This window comes from Helicoverpa armigera, chromosome 19 (assembly GCF_030705265.1).
Source record: "Helicoverpa armigera isolate CAAS_96S chromosome 19, ASM3070526v1, whole genome shotgun sequence".
Classification (NCBI taxonomy): domain Eukaryota; kingdom Metazoa; phylum Arthropoda; class Insecta; order Lepidoptera; family Noctuidae; genus Helicoverpa; species Helicoverpa armigera.
This window is the reverse complement of record NC_087138.1, coordinates 2,793,109-2,806,529: the sequence shown is the minus strand read 5'-3', so window position 1 is coordinate 2,806,529 and position 13,421 is coordinate 2,793,109. Positions and strand designations below refer to the sequence as shown.

At 37.1% G+C, this 13,421-nt stretch overlaps 1 protein-coding gene across 5 annotated transcripts; it reads right to left on the bottom strand.

Moving 5' to 3' along the window:
• Positions 1 to 1,779: 1,779 nt before the first annotated feature.
• LOC110382923 (SWI/SNF-related matrix-associated actin-dependent regulator of chromatin subfamily E member 1) lies at positions 1,780 to 13,021 on the bottom strand. Of its 5 annotated transcripts, none has more exons than XM_064039371.1 (15): positions 12,862 to 13,021; positions 12,367 to 12,447; positions 11,923 to 11,967; positions 11,272 to 11,549; positions 10,880 to 11,083; positions 10,471 to 10,546; positions 8,115 to 8,219; positions 7,484 to 7,617; positions 6,852 to 6,992; positions 6,223 to 6,348; positions 5,021 to 5,207; positions 4,327 to 4,446; positions 3,730 to 3,813; positions 3,164 to 3,304; positions 1,780 to 2,464 (listed from the first exon to the last, which is right to left on the bottom strand). In XM_064039371.1, exons 2-15 carry the CDS (start codon positions 12,431 to 12,433, stop codon positions 2,430 to 2,432), a joined length of 1,743 nt encoding a protein of 580 aa, XP_063895441.1. In that variant the 5' UTR covers positions 12,434 to 12,447; positions 12,862 to 13,021; the 3' UTR covers positions 1,780 to 2,429. The 5 variants fall into 5 exon arrangements, with proteins under 5 accessions (XP_063895441.1, XP_063895440.1, XP_063895442.1 ...); XM_064039370.1 differs by lacking the exon at positions 10,471 to 10,546 and adding an exon at positions 8,594 to 8,675; XM_064039372.1 differs by lacking the exon at positions 10,471 to 10,546 and adding an exon at positions 8,594 to 8,675 and having other exon boundaries at positions 11,272 to 11,414.
• Positions 13,022 to 13,421: the final 400 nt, after the last annotated feature.

The following is a 13,421-nucleotide window of genomic DNA, read 5'->3' as shown; positions in this document are numbered from 1 at the left end:
TAGTTTATATTTTACGTAGATATTTTTGATTTATTTGTACTTTAGTACAAGAATATAACTATGATGAAAATATTGCGATATTTTAGTTGTAACAACTCATTTACGAATACTCATCTCAGTCTATTCTCAGTTTTATAGCCACTAACTTGCTTTTGGATCATTTAAAATATTAATGTGTACTAAAGTCAAACAATAAATTATTTGTTGAAAGAGTTATGGTAAGCATCAGAATAAAGGTTAGTCATATATTGTAATCTTTGTTCAAAATCGCTTTTGAATACTTCATGTAGGGTGACCAGTAATCGTGCTTGTACTGATGATTACAAATAACTTTCCCAAAAAAGCTTATTTTTTTCTCAGTGGTTTATATTCTCATCTGGAGAAGAGGAGTTCAGTTTCTGACAGCTGGGGCCCAATTCTCCTAATTTTACTTAAGCGACCTTCGATTGACGTTCGACTCGATTCGACTGAGATCCAATCCCGACTCGATTACGATTGAAGCGTATGTGGCATTCAGCTATTTTTTCTTTGAAGTAAACGTTTTTATCCTTTAATATTTTCTGTCATTCAATAATGAATCATTTTGTCTGCAAATGATTTACGATTGCAAAATGATTGTACAGCAAACTACCGTATAGACCAAAATCATCAAAATAGCAGACCAATCGCACACCAATCAAATGTCAATCGAATACGATTGGTCTTTTATTAGTAGCAGAATGCCCGATATGGTTAAAACTGCTATTACGATCATATTGCGATTCGATTTCTATTCGATTTTGACATTATTAACTTAGGAGAATCGGGGCCCTGTTTTGCTATTGTGATTAAACTAATGAGTATAAAAAATGTTTATTTAAATACATAACATGTATGTATATTTGAATAAATCTAGCTCTGTATAGATACAGTATCAGTGTAATTACCTAGTAATGGCATTACTTATTGGAAGAAAAAATATATGCAGTACTCAAAGTATGCATACCATTGCACAAAAATTTGACAGTTTGGCATAAATATCTATAAGATTAGAATTCTATAAAACTCGATCCCATATTATTAGGAATAAGCGTTTTGATACGAATTATTATTGTGCTGTATATCTAAGTCTTATGTGTAACATAAGGTGTTTAATTAATGTATTATTTCTGTGAATTTTTATTCTTGAGATTCTCGATTAGGCCTGTGGTTGCGGCGACCGATGTGTGGACCTAATTATTACAACGAAAAATTTAATTTTTTAATTGTTAGCTATTCAAATTAGTAGTATGTATTAGGCCGGCAATACACGGACCGCTTGAAGCAGTCAGGGGTGACAGCTTCAAGCTGTCGACAGCACAGTGAACTGCAGGGTTCTATGGACGCACATACACGAACCGCTCGAGCAGTTGCAACTGATTCGGGCGGTCGACAGCTTGAAGCTGTCGAGCTGCTTCAAGCGGTCCGTGTATTGCCAGCCTTACCTACACATTTCAGTTATAAAAAGACAGTTCTTTTGTCATTGTATTGTTTTCTCTGATGTAATTATACTGCTTATCAAACGATTCCACGAAAAATGCGATATATCTCAATTATGAACCTATTACACAATTTATGTTTCGTTGTATTATGTCCAGAGAAAAAGCAAGCCGCGGGCGGCTTTCAGCCGTAGCCACAAGCCAGCATTAGTATTACAAGTAGTCATTTTGTGCAATATGTACTAGTGTTTTCAATTATGTAATAAAATGTAGTTTGAAATAATCACTGAACTGATTTAGATATGTTGAGTGAAAACAGGCACTTATTTAATTAATATATTTCTTGTCTTTCATTACATTTAAGACTATAACCATATTTGATTGAAATAAAATCTTATTAGATGTCTGAAATGTTTTATTTTTACTTACAAGTGTCACCATACCCTAATTACAAGTTATTTATCAATATTCACAATCATAGTTTCCCACATATTCTTTGTTTATACTATAAAACTGTAATTCAAATAATAGTAACTACACTTAAATCTAAGCAGACAATATTTTACTATAGATAAAATATAGTTTAACATACATTATATGGAGCTTAAAACAAGCCTTGGTTAACTTTACTTTCAAAGATTACTTTATTCAATGTTGAAGATAATTTACTAAGGCTAGTACCCAGCCAAAATGCCTAGGTCTCAGGTCTTTCAAGCTTGTCAAAACGAGTAGACAGCTATATTTTAGCAACATTTCCTAAGCTACTCTAATCAGTTTTTTCAGAGCATAGATAATCCTTACAATAAGCTACAGTTTACACAAGAAACTTCCTCCACTTATAGCAATCACTATTAGAAGAGTCTTCGAATGTTCTAGAACGTAAAGTCCAGTGTAAAGGCGCGTTAGACGCGTTCACTGCGTGTCCTTGGTGGAGGACTTGCGCCGTCGCTTGACGACGCGCTTTGGTGACGATCATTCACCCTCTTTTTTGGGTTGTGGCTCCTCCGCTGAAAAAGAAATTACGAATTAATATTTTAGTTTGGTTATCCTTTTGTGTTATCAGATTTCGCTCGTGACTTTGTCCGCGTGGATTGGTTATTTCAAGTTGTATTGTGATAAAGTTTTGCCCGCGAATGTGGCCACTGAACTAAAGGGGTCGCAATTCATATATTAGGTCCGAACACCACCATAAAGACGAGATTTGTGCATATGAAATTCTATTAGTCCGCTCGTTCAATCCACTTCTGTGGAGTCATAGTAACAGACATCTAATAGTATCCCTAAATTTTGGGGGAGAGTTTGTGCGTCACTTCCCACAAATGCCGAGTACACGAAGAATGGTGACTTTAGGCTGGAAACAGTAGTAGTTATGCAAGCGCGCTGCATAGCTACGTGCGGCTGTGCAAGTCTATGAACGCGAACACAGCTATGCTGACGTTACGCGCGTCATTTCGTATGTGATTCGGTCGGGACGTACGGTCAGCACTGACCGTCGGCCGAGCACTGTTTCCAGCCTAAGGCTGCCTGTCCACCGGAGCGGAGCTAGGCTGCGGAGTGGAGAAACTGAGAAATATTAACCAATAGGATTGCACAAAATCTCCGTTCCTCAATCCTATTGGTTAATATTTCTCAGTTTCTCCACTCCGCAGCCTAGCTCCGCTGTAGGTAGCAAATCAATCGAAATCTACAGCTACATTAGTACTAACGCTTGGCGTCGAGGTCGCGGTGCGGCGCGTGGTGGTGCAGGTGGTGCGGGTAGTGCTCGTAGTAGCCGTGCGGGTAGGCGGCCGGGAACGCGCCCGCGTAGCCGCCGTAGTAGCGCCCGCCGTACGCGCCGCCGTACGCTCCTAGCCACGATCACAAGTGTTACATACGTTCCTTTACGATACACAAGGAGTATATAGGAACAGAAAATAAACGAATTTATGAGAGAATACATATGTAGCGTTTATAAGGCGAGTAGCTTGAATGCATAAGAGAGTACATTACATACGCAGTACGCAAAAGCAAAAAAAAGTCCGCTACCGGTTTCAGCTCGATATTAAAAACGGTCTGGCTAACTACGAGTCAAAGTCGCAAATGAAAAAAAAAAAAAAACAAAATCAAAACCGAAAACCTCGAAAACATAAAAATCTAAACTTTCAAAAATCTAAAGGCCGAAAATAATGGAACAAGACTTGATTTTAATAACGTCTGCTCGCACATAATTCTATCTCTTACTACAACTCTTCTTAGTATAACTTAAACTTTACGATGATATGTAGTTAGATACCTGGTGGTGGCGGCGGCCCGCCAGCCACATGTGGCGGTCCCGGGTGAGCGGGAGGAGCGTTGGGGTTTGGCGGCATCATCATGGCTGGGAAATCAAATAAAATACACTTTTAATTAAATGTCAAGCGTAAAGTTTTCGCTAAATAGCTACTACTACTACTAAATAACACTTCTGTGAAGTTTAAATATTAGGAAAGATATTCAGGAAGCTTTCGCGAGACAAAAGTCTACCACAAAATATACATATATTTAGTAAAATTTATAGTCATGGATATTCGCAAATTAAGCATAACCGGAAGACGCTGGATGCAGGTCGCCTCCAACAGGTATCTGTGGAGATCTAAGGGGGAAGCCTATGTTCAGCAGTGGACGTCCTATGCTTGACATGATGATGATGATGATGAAAGCTTGACTATAAAAATATTATTTACCATAATGTATGTCTGATGTTTGGCATTTGACACCCTTGCATATACGAAGAAAAGTTTTGTCGATCCATTTTCAGTAAAGTGATAAGAAGACGAGTTCGTATAAGCAAAGGCTTTTCGACAAGAGCCGAGTGCCGTCACTGAGTTATGTAAATTAATTAATATCTTACGATGGTGTGGGGGTGACGTCATATGCGGTGGGTGCGGTGGCGGGACGGGCGGCGCGGCGGCGGGCGGAGCGCCCTCCTTGTTCTCGGGCTTCGGAACTGGCTTCTCTTCTTTACGTTCACCTGTTAAATACAATAGATATGCTGATTGAAAGTCGTATTTGTATGAATTAGTGCGGTTTTCTATAATTTATATATGCGTTGTTTTGTGATTGGAGATTGAAATATTTGACATGATTCATAAGGAGCTAATGACGAAACGAAACGGATAAACAGATCACAGAAATTTACCATAAAAAACATATAATACCTATCTTTTCACGTCGTAGATTTAGTTACATAATATAGGTATTGTAGAGAACCGATTCAAGGATAGAAATCTGTGCAGTTTGATTGCAAAAAAATCGTGAGAACTACAATTCAACTAGGTCGAGAGCCCATCTAATAGACACTGAACTTTAATTTTTAATTTTTTTTTAGCACGCGTCTGGCTCCTCCTAGTTTATCTACATACTAGCTTTTGCCAGCGGTTTCCCCGCATCCCGTGGGAACTACTTCCCGTAAGGGGATAAAAAGTAGCCTATAGCCAAACCACCACAACCAAATCGGATCAGTAGTTCCGAGATTAGCGCGTTCAAACAAACAAACAAACAATATAATATTAGTACAGATTATTTTTTCATTCTTTCTTTCTTACCCTCAGGTTCAGTTCCATTAGCGGCTGGCGTCTCTTCAGGTTCCTCCTTCTTGGGTTCCACGTCAGGTTTGAGCTCGGTGGTGACTCCCTCAGCCTTCACCTCGGTTGTGGAAACCTTGTCCACTTGTGTGGGTAGGTTGGGCCCGTTGGTTTCAGGCTTGATTTGTGTCTGGTCTTGTTCCATTGGCTGGAAGATGTATTGGGTTTAATAGTTGGGACAAATAAATTGATAGTTTTAATGATTATTCACTGGCAATAGACAAAATAGTTTTTATAACTGTGTATTAAGAATAGTCAATATTGAGAGCTGACAGATAGTGATAAATCCGGAACTGCAGACCTGGCTGGTGAGTCTTCTGTATTTTCGAAAATATATTTGTGACGAGGTATCTACAGCCATAATAATGTGACTGAATGTGTGAAAATACACGCTGATTCAAACATTTTCACCCACATCCCGAGTTTTACTTATTATATTTATTTATTATTATTACAACAAAGTTTCTTATAAACTATATCTATATAACTATATCCTACTAATATTATAAACGCGAAAGTTTGTATGTATGGATGTTTGTTACTTTTTCACACAAAAACTACTGAATGGATTTTAATGAAACTTTACAATAATATAGCTTATACATCAGAATAACACATAGGCTACAATAGGGTAGTGTCCAGGGTCGAAATAATGAAATAATATTTAGTCCGCTTTTTAGATAATCAAAAAATATTGGATACGTATTTTTTCTTTTTTTAATTAAACATAAAATGACAAAGATAATACACTTCAAAAATTAGGAGTGGGGGCCTTTTACGTCACAGTGTCCTGAAAATTGTAGCAACTTGTGACGTCACACTCAACTTTAACACGCTATATCTTAACAAGTTCTGATCCAATTTAAAAAAGAAAAAATACGTATCGCTTAATTTTGGACAATCTACAAGACGGACTAATTATTATTTTTTAGGAAACTAGCCTATTTGTAAACATATTGTTCGAAATACTAAACCTGCGCAGACGAAGTCGCGGGCACCAGCTGGTCTTAAATATATGCGCCACAAAACCGTTTCCCGTATAAGGATAAAATATAACCTAAGGAACAGCGAAAGTGAGTTTTTTTTCTCTAATTGGTCCACTCGTTCTACTTCAGTAGTAAGAGTAGGTATCATAAAATATAAGATCCTTCTATTATAATTACCTCGTCCTTCCTGTCTCCGGGCGGTGGATGCAGCGGCTGCGGGTGCGTGAGGCCGCGCCGCATCTGCTCCATGGCGCGCTCCACCATGCGCCCGAACGTGTCCTCGTCCACCGCCGGCTTGCAGTGCTACAGATACACAGGAAAGAGATATTGGTAATGTTGAAAACTGAAAACCCTGAAAACTGAATTCTGAAGTCAGAATAGATGCAGCTGTGCAATTGTGCCGTATTCCTGTATAGCGGTGTCAAGATTTCCGCCGACATCGGTGCAATGCATGTCCGTCGAGCTTCAGGAAGAAAAAGTATAAGTATGTAGTGTTAAGAAATAATGCCCTGATAGTGTGATCATTGTGTGGGGAATAAACGGTCCATTGAGCGAAAACGGGTCCTTTTATTCGAAGTCCATGAATAGAGTTAACAGAGGACATAACCATACTTTCGTATGGTGACTATTAATTATTTCATGCCAGAAAATTACAAGAAAAATCAATAATTTATTTTAATAGACACAAATTCTCTAACCCCGGATATTTACTTAATAGACATTTCAACCACACAAATGATCATTAATTTCCAACTTAGCCTTAATAAGTTTGTCTTAGCCTTTAAATATAATAACAAAATGTATACTTTTTTAAGTTCCTCCTGGAAAGCCTCGCTGCTCTCAATAAACTTGCGCTTCTTAGCTTCAAACTTCTCCTCAATCTGCTGCAATTCATCTTCTAACTTCTTCTGGTGCATTGTTAGAGATTGCACTTGTTTCTTCAATATCTGAAAAGAAGATAATATTTTAAATAAAGATATGTAAATAAAGAGATTAGATTTAATTTTGCACAGCAGTTTCAATGTGTGTTTGTAATAGTGAGACTAAACCTGAGTAGAAAAATCAGAAACTCGTTATGATTTATTGCCAAAAGAAATCATTCAAAAGAAAGGCTCTCAAATGTGCAGGTAAGTCCCACATCATTGTTACTTCACATATTTCATTCAAATTTTTTTCTCTATGTGTTTAGACTTATTATATCAAAGTTAGTTGCACTATTTATAAATCAATAATGGCAAAAGTCAAATCATTTATTTCATTTAGGCCTTTACAAGCACTTATGAATGGCTTATGGCTTAACCGATTTGGCTGAAAATTAATGGAGTAGCTTACAAGCAGGAGATGGAAATATAGCATTTATCCCCATCGGGGCACGAGAAATAACTCTCTCGGGAGCCGGTTAGAACTGCAGGCAGAAGCTAGTATTTAGGTGTCTAACCTGCATCCTAGCGGTGGTGACGACAGAGCGCACATCAGGCACCACAGTGTCGGAGAATATCTCGTTGATCAGCCGATGGTTGCGCAGATATCTCGCGTAGGCCACGTGCTTTACTGATAGGCCTTCGTCTTGGTCTGGAAAGCATTTAAAATTAATTAGAATATTCATTTGACTTTTGGTTCAAATTAAAGAGGAAATCTGGAAATCCTTCCATGGTTCTCTAAGGAGAGAACATTTAACAGTCTTTTTTATTAATTGCAAAATTCTAATTTCTGTGGCTTAACTTCAGAATTCCTCAATTTTTTAATAAATTCATACTGCTGGAAAGCCAGTAAGTGAAATAAAAATATCGACTCAAATAAGACCTAAAACTATATAGTAGAATATGTTGTTTAGGGAATCATTGTCATATTAGGTACATTACCAGTTTGGTACACTTAAGTGATTTTGAACACTTAATTAAGTATATAACCAATATCTAATTCAAAACTTCTATATCCTCTGTCTATAATATCTACCCGCCCACATTAGCCCATATAATATGTAGATAGAAATTATTGACAATCTCTAGGTAATAGCAAAACGACGGATAAAAAGGTTATGGATATCCCCAGTAAGTTTATAATCTTACCTTCTTCATCTTCAGCAGGCTGTATATCAATTCTTCTGTCCTGCTGCTGTTGTTCCTTCTGAGAGCCTCCCTTCTTGCTGGAGCTCTCCTCTTCAAGATTACCTACTGCTGACACAAGTATCGCTTTAGTACTTGTATTGTATTTGTGAGGTATGAAGCAATGTTAAGCATGCATTTGTTAAGTTTGATGCAGTTTTTATGATAATTGCAGTTCGAAAAATTTGGCTTTTATACATAGTTATATTTGGCAAAATTTGGTCACATTAAAAATTTATATTTTGGACGAAGATGAGTGGTAATACCAATTATATCTTAGCTTTTTTTGTATTTACACTTAAAAGCTTATTTTATCCTTTATTAAACATATAACCCAAACACATAAAGCACTTTAAACACCACAAGGATGGCAACAATAACCAACAGTGTTGCCACCGCAAAAAACAAGACATAGACAAAACATGCAACCTCTTTAACCTTACCTACAGCTTTATTTTTCGCCGCAATATATGCTAAATAGGCTGGCGAGTTGTGGTAAGCCTTGAGACTCTTTTCGTACTCCAACTGGTGTCAGATGATTCCCGTGCGTGCAAATACATGAGGTGCATGTGAAGGACAAAATAGCGTTACTTGACTTGTGCGGGTTAGTCACGACGGGATATTGGAAGTGGGTGGACGTGTACTGTGGTATTTTACGAAATTTTTGGTTGATGGTAAGCTAGATAAGACCGTCCATTATGTCACCTATTTTAACTAGATTAAGATCAAAACTGTAAAATTGGTGTACCTAACAAAGTATATCTATCTAATTATCTAGAAGACTTTTCTTGAAGTTCTATCAAACGTAGGTTGGTCCTACTTCATGGAGTGTGAGAGAACCTTTGATAGCCTTTGCTTTGTAAATTAAGGACACTAGATATAGGCAGAAAGAGGACTTCTATCAGATTAAAAATCCAGGCTTTCAATACATTCCTAAATAGTTTATAGTCAAAAATATTACCGGAATGTTTTTTATCATAGCTTTTTTTTATACTAGGGATTGTTATGTATATTACATTGTTATGATTGAGAATCGCGTACCTTATGTATGACTAGCTAAAGAATTACTGCAACAAGTCCACACATTTTCAAACCCATAACAAATTAAAGTAAACACAAATCGCCCACCGGGTAAGGGACCGGACCACATTGAACGGAATGGATGTAATGGCAGTACCCGAGTGCATTCATATACAGTGGCTCTAATGTCACCTAGCGATGGAACTTATGGCGTATGTGCTCACACAATGGTTCACCATGTTCCTTGGTGCTTTTGCTGTTTTTGTGATATTTTTGAAAATTATAGGGGTATATTTATTAGAATAATTTTGAACTCCCTCTTGAGGATGAATATGTTTAATGCTGAATTTAAATAAGGGCAATAGGTATAGGCAGAAAAAAATATTTCTATCTGAAGGAAAATCCAGGCTTTCAATACATTTTTACCAAAAGTTTATGGTCAAAATTATTACCCAAATGTTTTTGTAACTTTTCCAAATATATTGGGGAATTATTTTTTTTATATATTTTTTTTTGTATATAATGTATGTATGTTCGTTTTAAGGTATGTATCTATGGGCCATTGTTGCCTGATTGTAAAAGATTAAATAAATAAATAAGGACAAGTCCACACATTTTCAAACCCATAACAGAATTAAACTAACACAAATCGCCCACCGGGTAAGGAACCGGACCACATTTAACGGAATGGATGTAATGGGTGTACCCGAGTGCATTCATATACAGTGGCTCTAATGTCACCTAGCGATGGAACTTATGGCGTATGTGCTCACACAATGGTTCACCATGTTCCTTGGTGCTTTTGCTGTTTTTGTTATATTTTAAGACAATTATGTTTGTTGACTCTGGTAATATTAAATTTTCTTGTGATGTTCAAGGCTGAACTTAACTATGAGTGGCAGTTAACAAAATGGGCCTTATAGAAGATGCTGTGAAAATAAAATATTCATATTTGACTTATTTTATATTTGTATTAAATATATTACAGAAACTTCTTACTAAGGCCCATATATTTAAGATTCGAAAGTTAAGTTTCTAAAAGGAGTAAATGCAATTCATCTTCAATCAATCTGTATTTATGAATACAATTTTAAGTAATTTAATATAATTTGGTAATGGAACTTTTTATTTATTTAAATGCCTTTTATACAAAACAGAACATTAGTCACAAAATACTAAATAAACACAAAACAGCAAGAGCTACACCTCAAATCCCTGTGTTAAGTCAAGCACGGTAGTGATGGTGTGATTATGCACAAATTTGCACCCAATGCATGGGGCGTAAGGTTCATTATTGTACCTCTGGACTTGTGTGCCAGCCACTGTATATAGGCAGGCGACGATTGGTAAGCTTTCAACATTTCTGTGTACTGCGCCTGGATGGGAGAGGTTTGTATATCTTAAACCTCTTTTCAAAATACAATACTGATGTTTTTGGAATGGTAAAAGTACCAGTAGTTTATTCTTGGTATGACAGTAGGTACTCATCTTGATATATCTTCCCCAAAGATGTTATAGTGGTAGTATTTTCAGAAGATTTTTGGGATATTACAGCAAGATCATTTTATTCAAGAAATAGTCATACCAAAGAGTAATTTGAATCTATTTTTTGAAAATAAGTTTATTGTTTATCAGTCTGAAAAATACTACCCACTGGACATACACAATACGACATTAATAAAGTGGAGTAAAAAGAAAAATATCCATACCTTCTCAGCCTCATACTCATCGACATAACCAGCCTTCTCCGTCTCAGGCAGATCTCTCCACATGCCTCCAATAATTCTGCCGATCTCCCATAGCTTTAGATCAGGGTGGGCAGCCTTCACAGTATCCCAAACCCTTCGGGAGTACCGCATGTACGGCATCAGGGGCTTTTCTGGCGGTTTCGGGGGCTTTGGTAGGCCCGCACCCTGAAATATATGAGCTGTGTTAGTGGTTTGGATTGTAGCTTTGTTATAGATAGCTGAAAATAATCATGTTGATATTATAAGACAGTTTTAGTATAATTTAATTTTCTAAAACTACAGTACATAATCGCAAAGATATCTCGCATCTACTGGAAAAACTAACAAAATATTACCCAATATACTCGACTCACCGCGCCGGCACCCTTGCCGATCTTCTGCGGCTGAAATCCAGGATGTGAATGTACGGTGGATACAAAGGGACTGGTCTTATCGTCCTTAGCGGCCTGGCCCGTGGCGCCGCCGGCCGCGGCTGAGGCGGCGCGGCGCGCGCCCTCTGCAGCGAAACGCTGTTGCTGTGGGGGGTGCGGCCAGCCGCCGTACCCGCCCGGGTGGCCCAGCGAGGGACCACCTTGGTATTGCGGGTGGTACTGGTATTGGTTATGGTGCGGCGGCGGTGCATTCATACCGCCTTCAAGCCAAGCAGCGGGGCGGCAATACAATGAAAGAAAAAAACAAAAAGCATAAGGGAATGGGACAGGAGAGGGCGGGGCAAACAAAAGATAATCAAATGCACAACATCTAAATAATATCAAATCATAATGTTAAGTGGAAGTTATTAGTGTGAGCGAGCAGTACTAGCTTAGTATTTAGTAGGCTTAATTAGCGTAAAGAATCAAGAATCAAAAGTACAGACTGGTGTGAAACGATGACTTGTGATGTGAAAACGAGAAAAAATTTGGTGCAATTACAATTTTTAAATCCCCACAGAGTACCTATATCCAAAACAGATGAGGGTGTGAGAACAATTTTGAAAATAAAAGTAAATCAGATTGTAGCATTACCTTTCATCATACCGAAACTCATGGGGGGCCCCGCAATCATGTAGTCTGTTTCAACATAACAAAACATGAAACAAAACCAACATAAGAGTAAATGTAAGTCTAATGCGTAAAGATCAAATTAAGAGAAAATAAAAAATATGTTACTAATGCGTATACTTTGAAATAAACAAGCATAGAATTGGAGTCATGCTGCCGAGGGTCATAACAGCAGTTAGGTACCAGCCATACCAACAACAGATCTCAGCCCTGCTAAGCTTGCAAAGGCATTGAAATCAGGTACATGTTACATAGTTAGTATCTAACAACATTCTAGAAACGATTATTTAAACATACAAGAAGGACAGTTTCAAATGCTATAAATCTATGGTCGGCCAAACTGTTATCTATGCTATGATTGTTTTTAATTAAGGTCTAATTTATAAGAGTTGTGTATGGAATACAAACGCGGATTGCTTTGTGGGCTTGGCATCGACATTGATGTGTTTTGTTTGTAACTGTTTGGTGCAGCCATGGCACGCAGATATTCTGAAACAAATACAGTTAATCATATACAATCTCATAGGCTTATGGGGACCATAAGCTTTGGTACTTTTTCTCTTTAGTAGTTCTACTAAGAACTTCTATAAGACAACTGTAATAAGTGTCTGGTAAGGTTATAGTCGTTAAACTTCAGACATTACATTTCAACAGCCTTATTGGTCACATCACATTTTAAATCAGTTTTCTTACCAATTACTTTTATTAGTTAATTAAATGTAAGACCTATTTAAAAATGAATTAGTAAATTCAGCATTAGAAAAGGCAAATAGTGAATATGCATTTATGAAATTGGATCAAGTAAATGTGAAATGCTGACGACTGCCGGGTACGCTTTCGAACCAAAATAATTGTTTTTACGAAATAACTAGCAAACTCATATCAACTAATAACATGTCTTACCTGCTGTTCCAACAATTTATCGTGTTTATAAGCTGCAATAACCTGAAATCAATAAAATAATTCTATCATAACAAGAACAAGCGTCACTTTCTCAGATCTCAAGACGCCATGTTTACGTCAGCCATTTTGTTTGGGTTTGACACCTATTTGACGTTTCATTCAGTACTTAGTCGATTTTATGAAGCAGTTTTTTTACAAAACAGAGATTATTATTGTAAATTGAACTGAACAAAATCGGATTAATCCATCACTAATTATTATTACATTTGTTTTGCACAAATCAATGTAATTTTCAGTTCTGCATGTAATAAAACACATTTTTATTATGAATCGACTAAATATAATTGTTGCCATTTTGTAAAATTGGATTTTAGCGCGAGATTCGAAAATATATTCCACTTGTAGATTTCTAAGCGATGCTGTGGCGATGCACAGAAATAACTATACATAATATTGCAGTAAGTATATTATATTTATAGTGTTTTGCTTCTCTTAATTTTCGGAATGGTCTATAGCAGATTATAGCCTGACCTACGTTTTGTCAACGCCCCTGCAAGCCA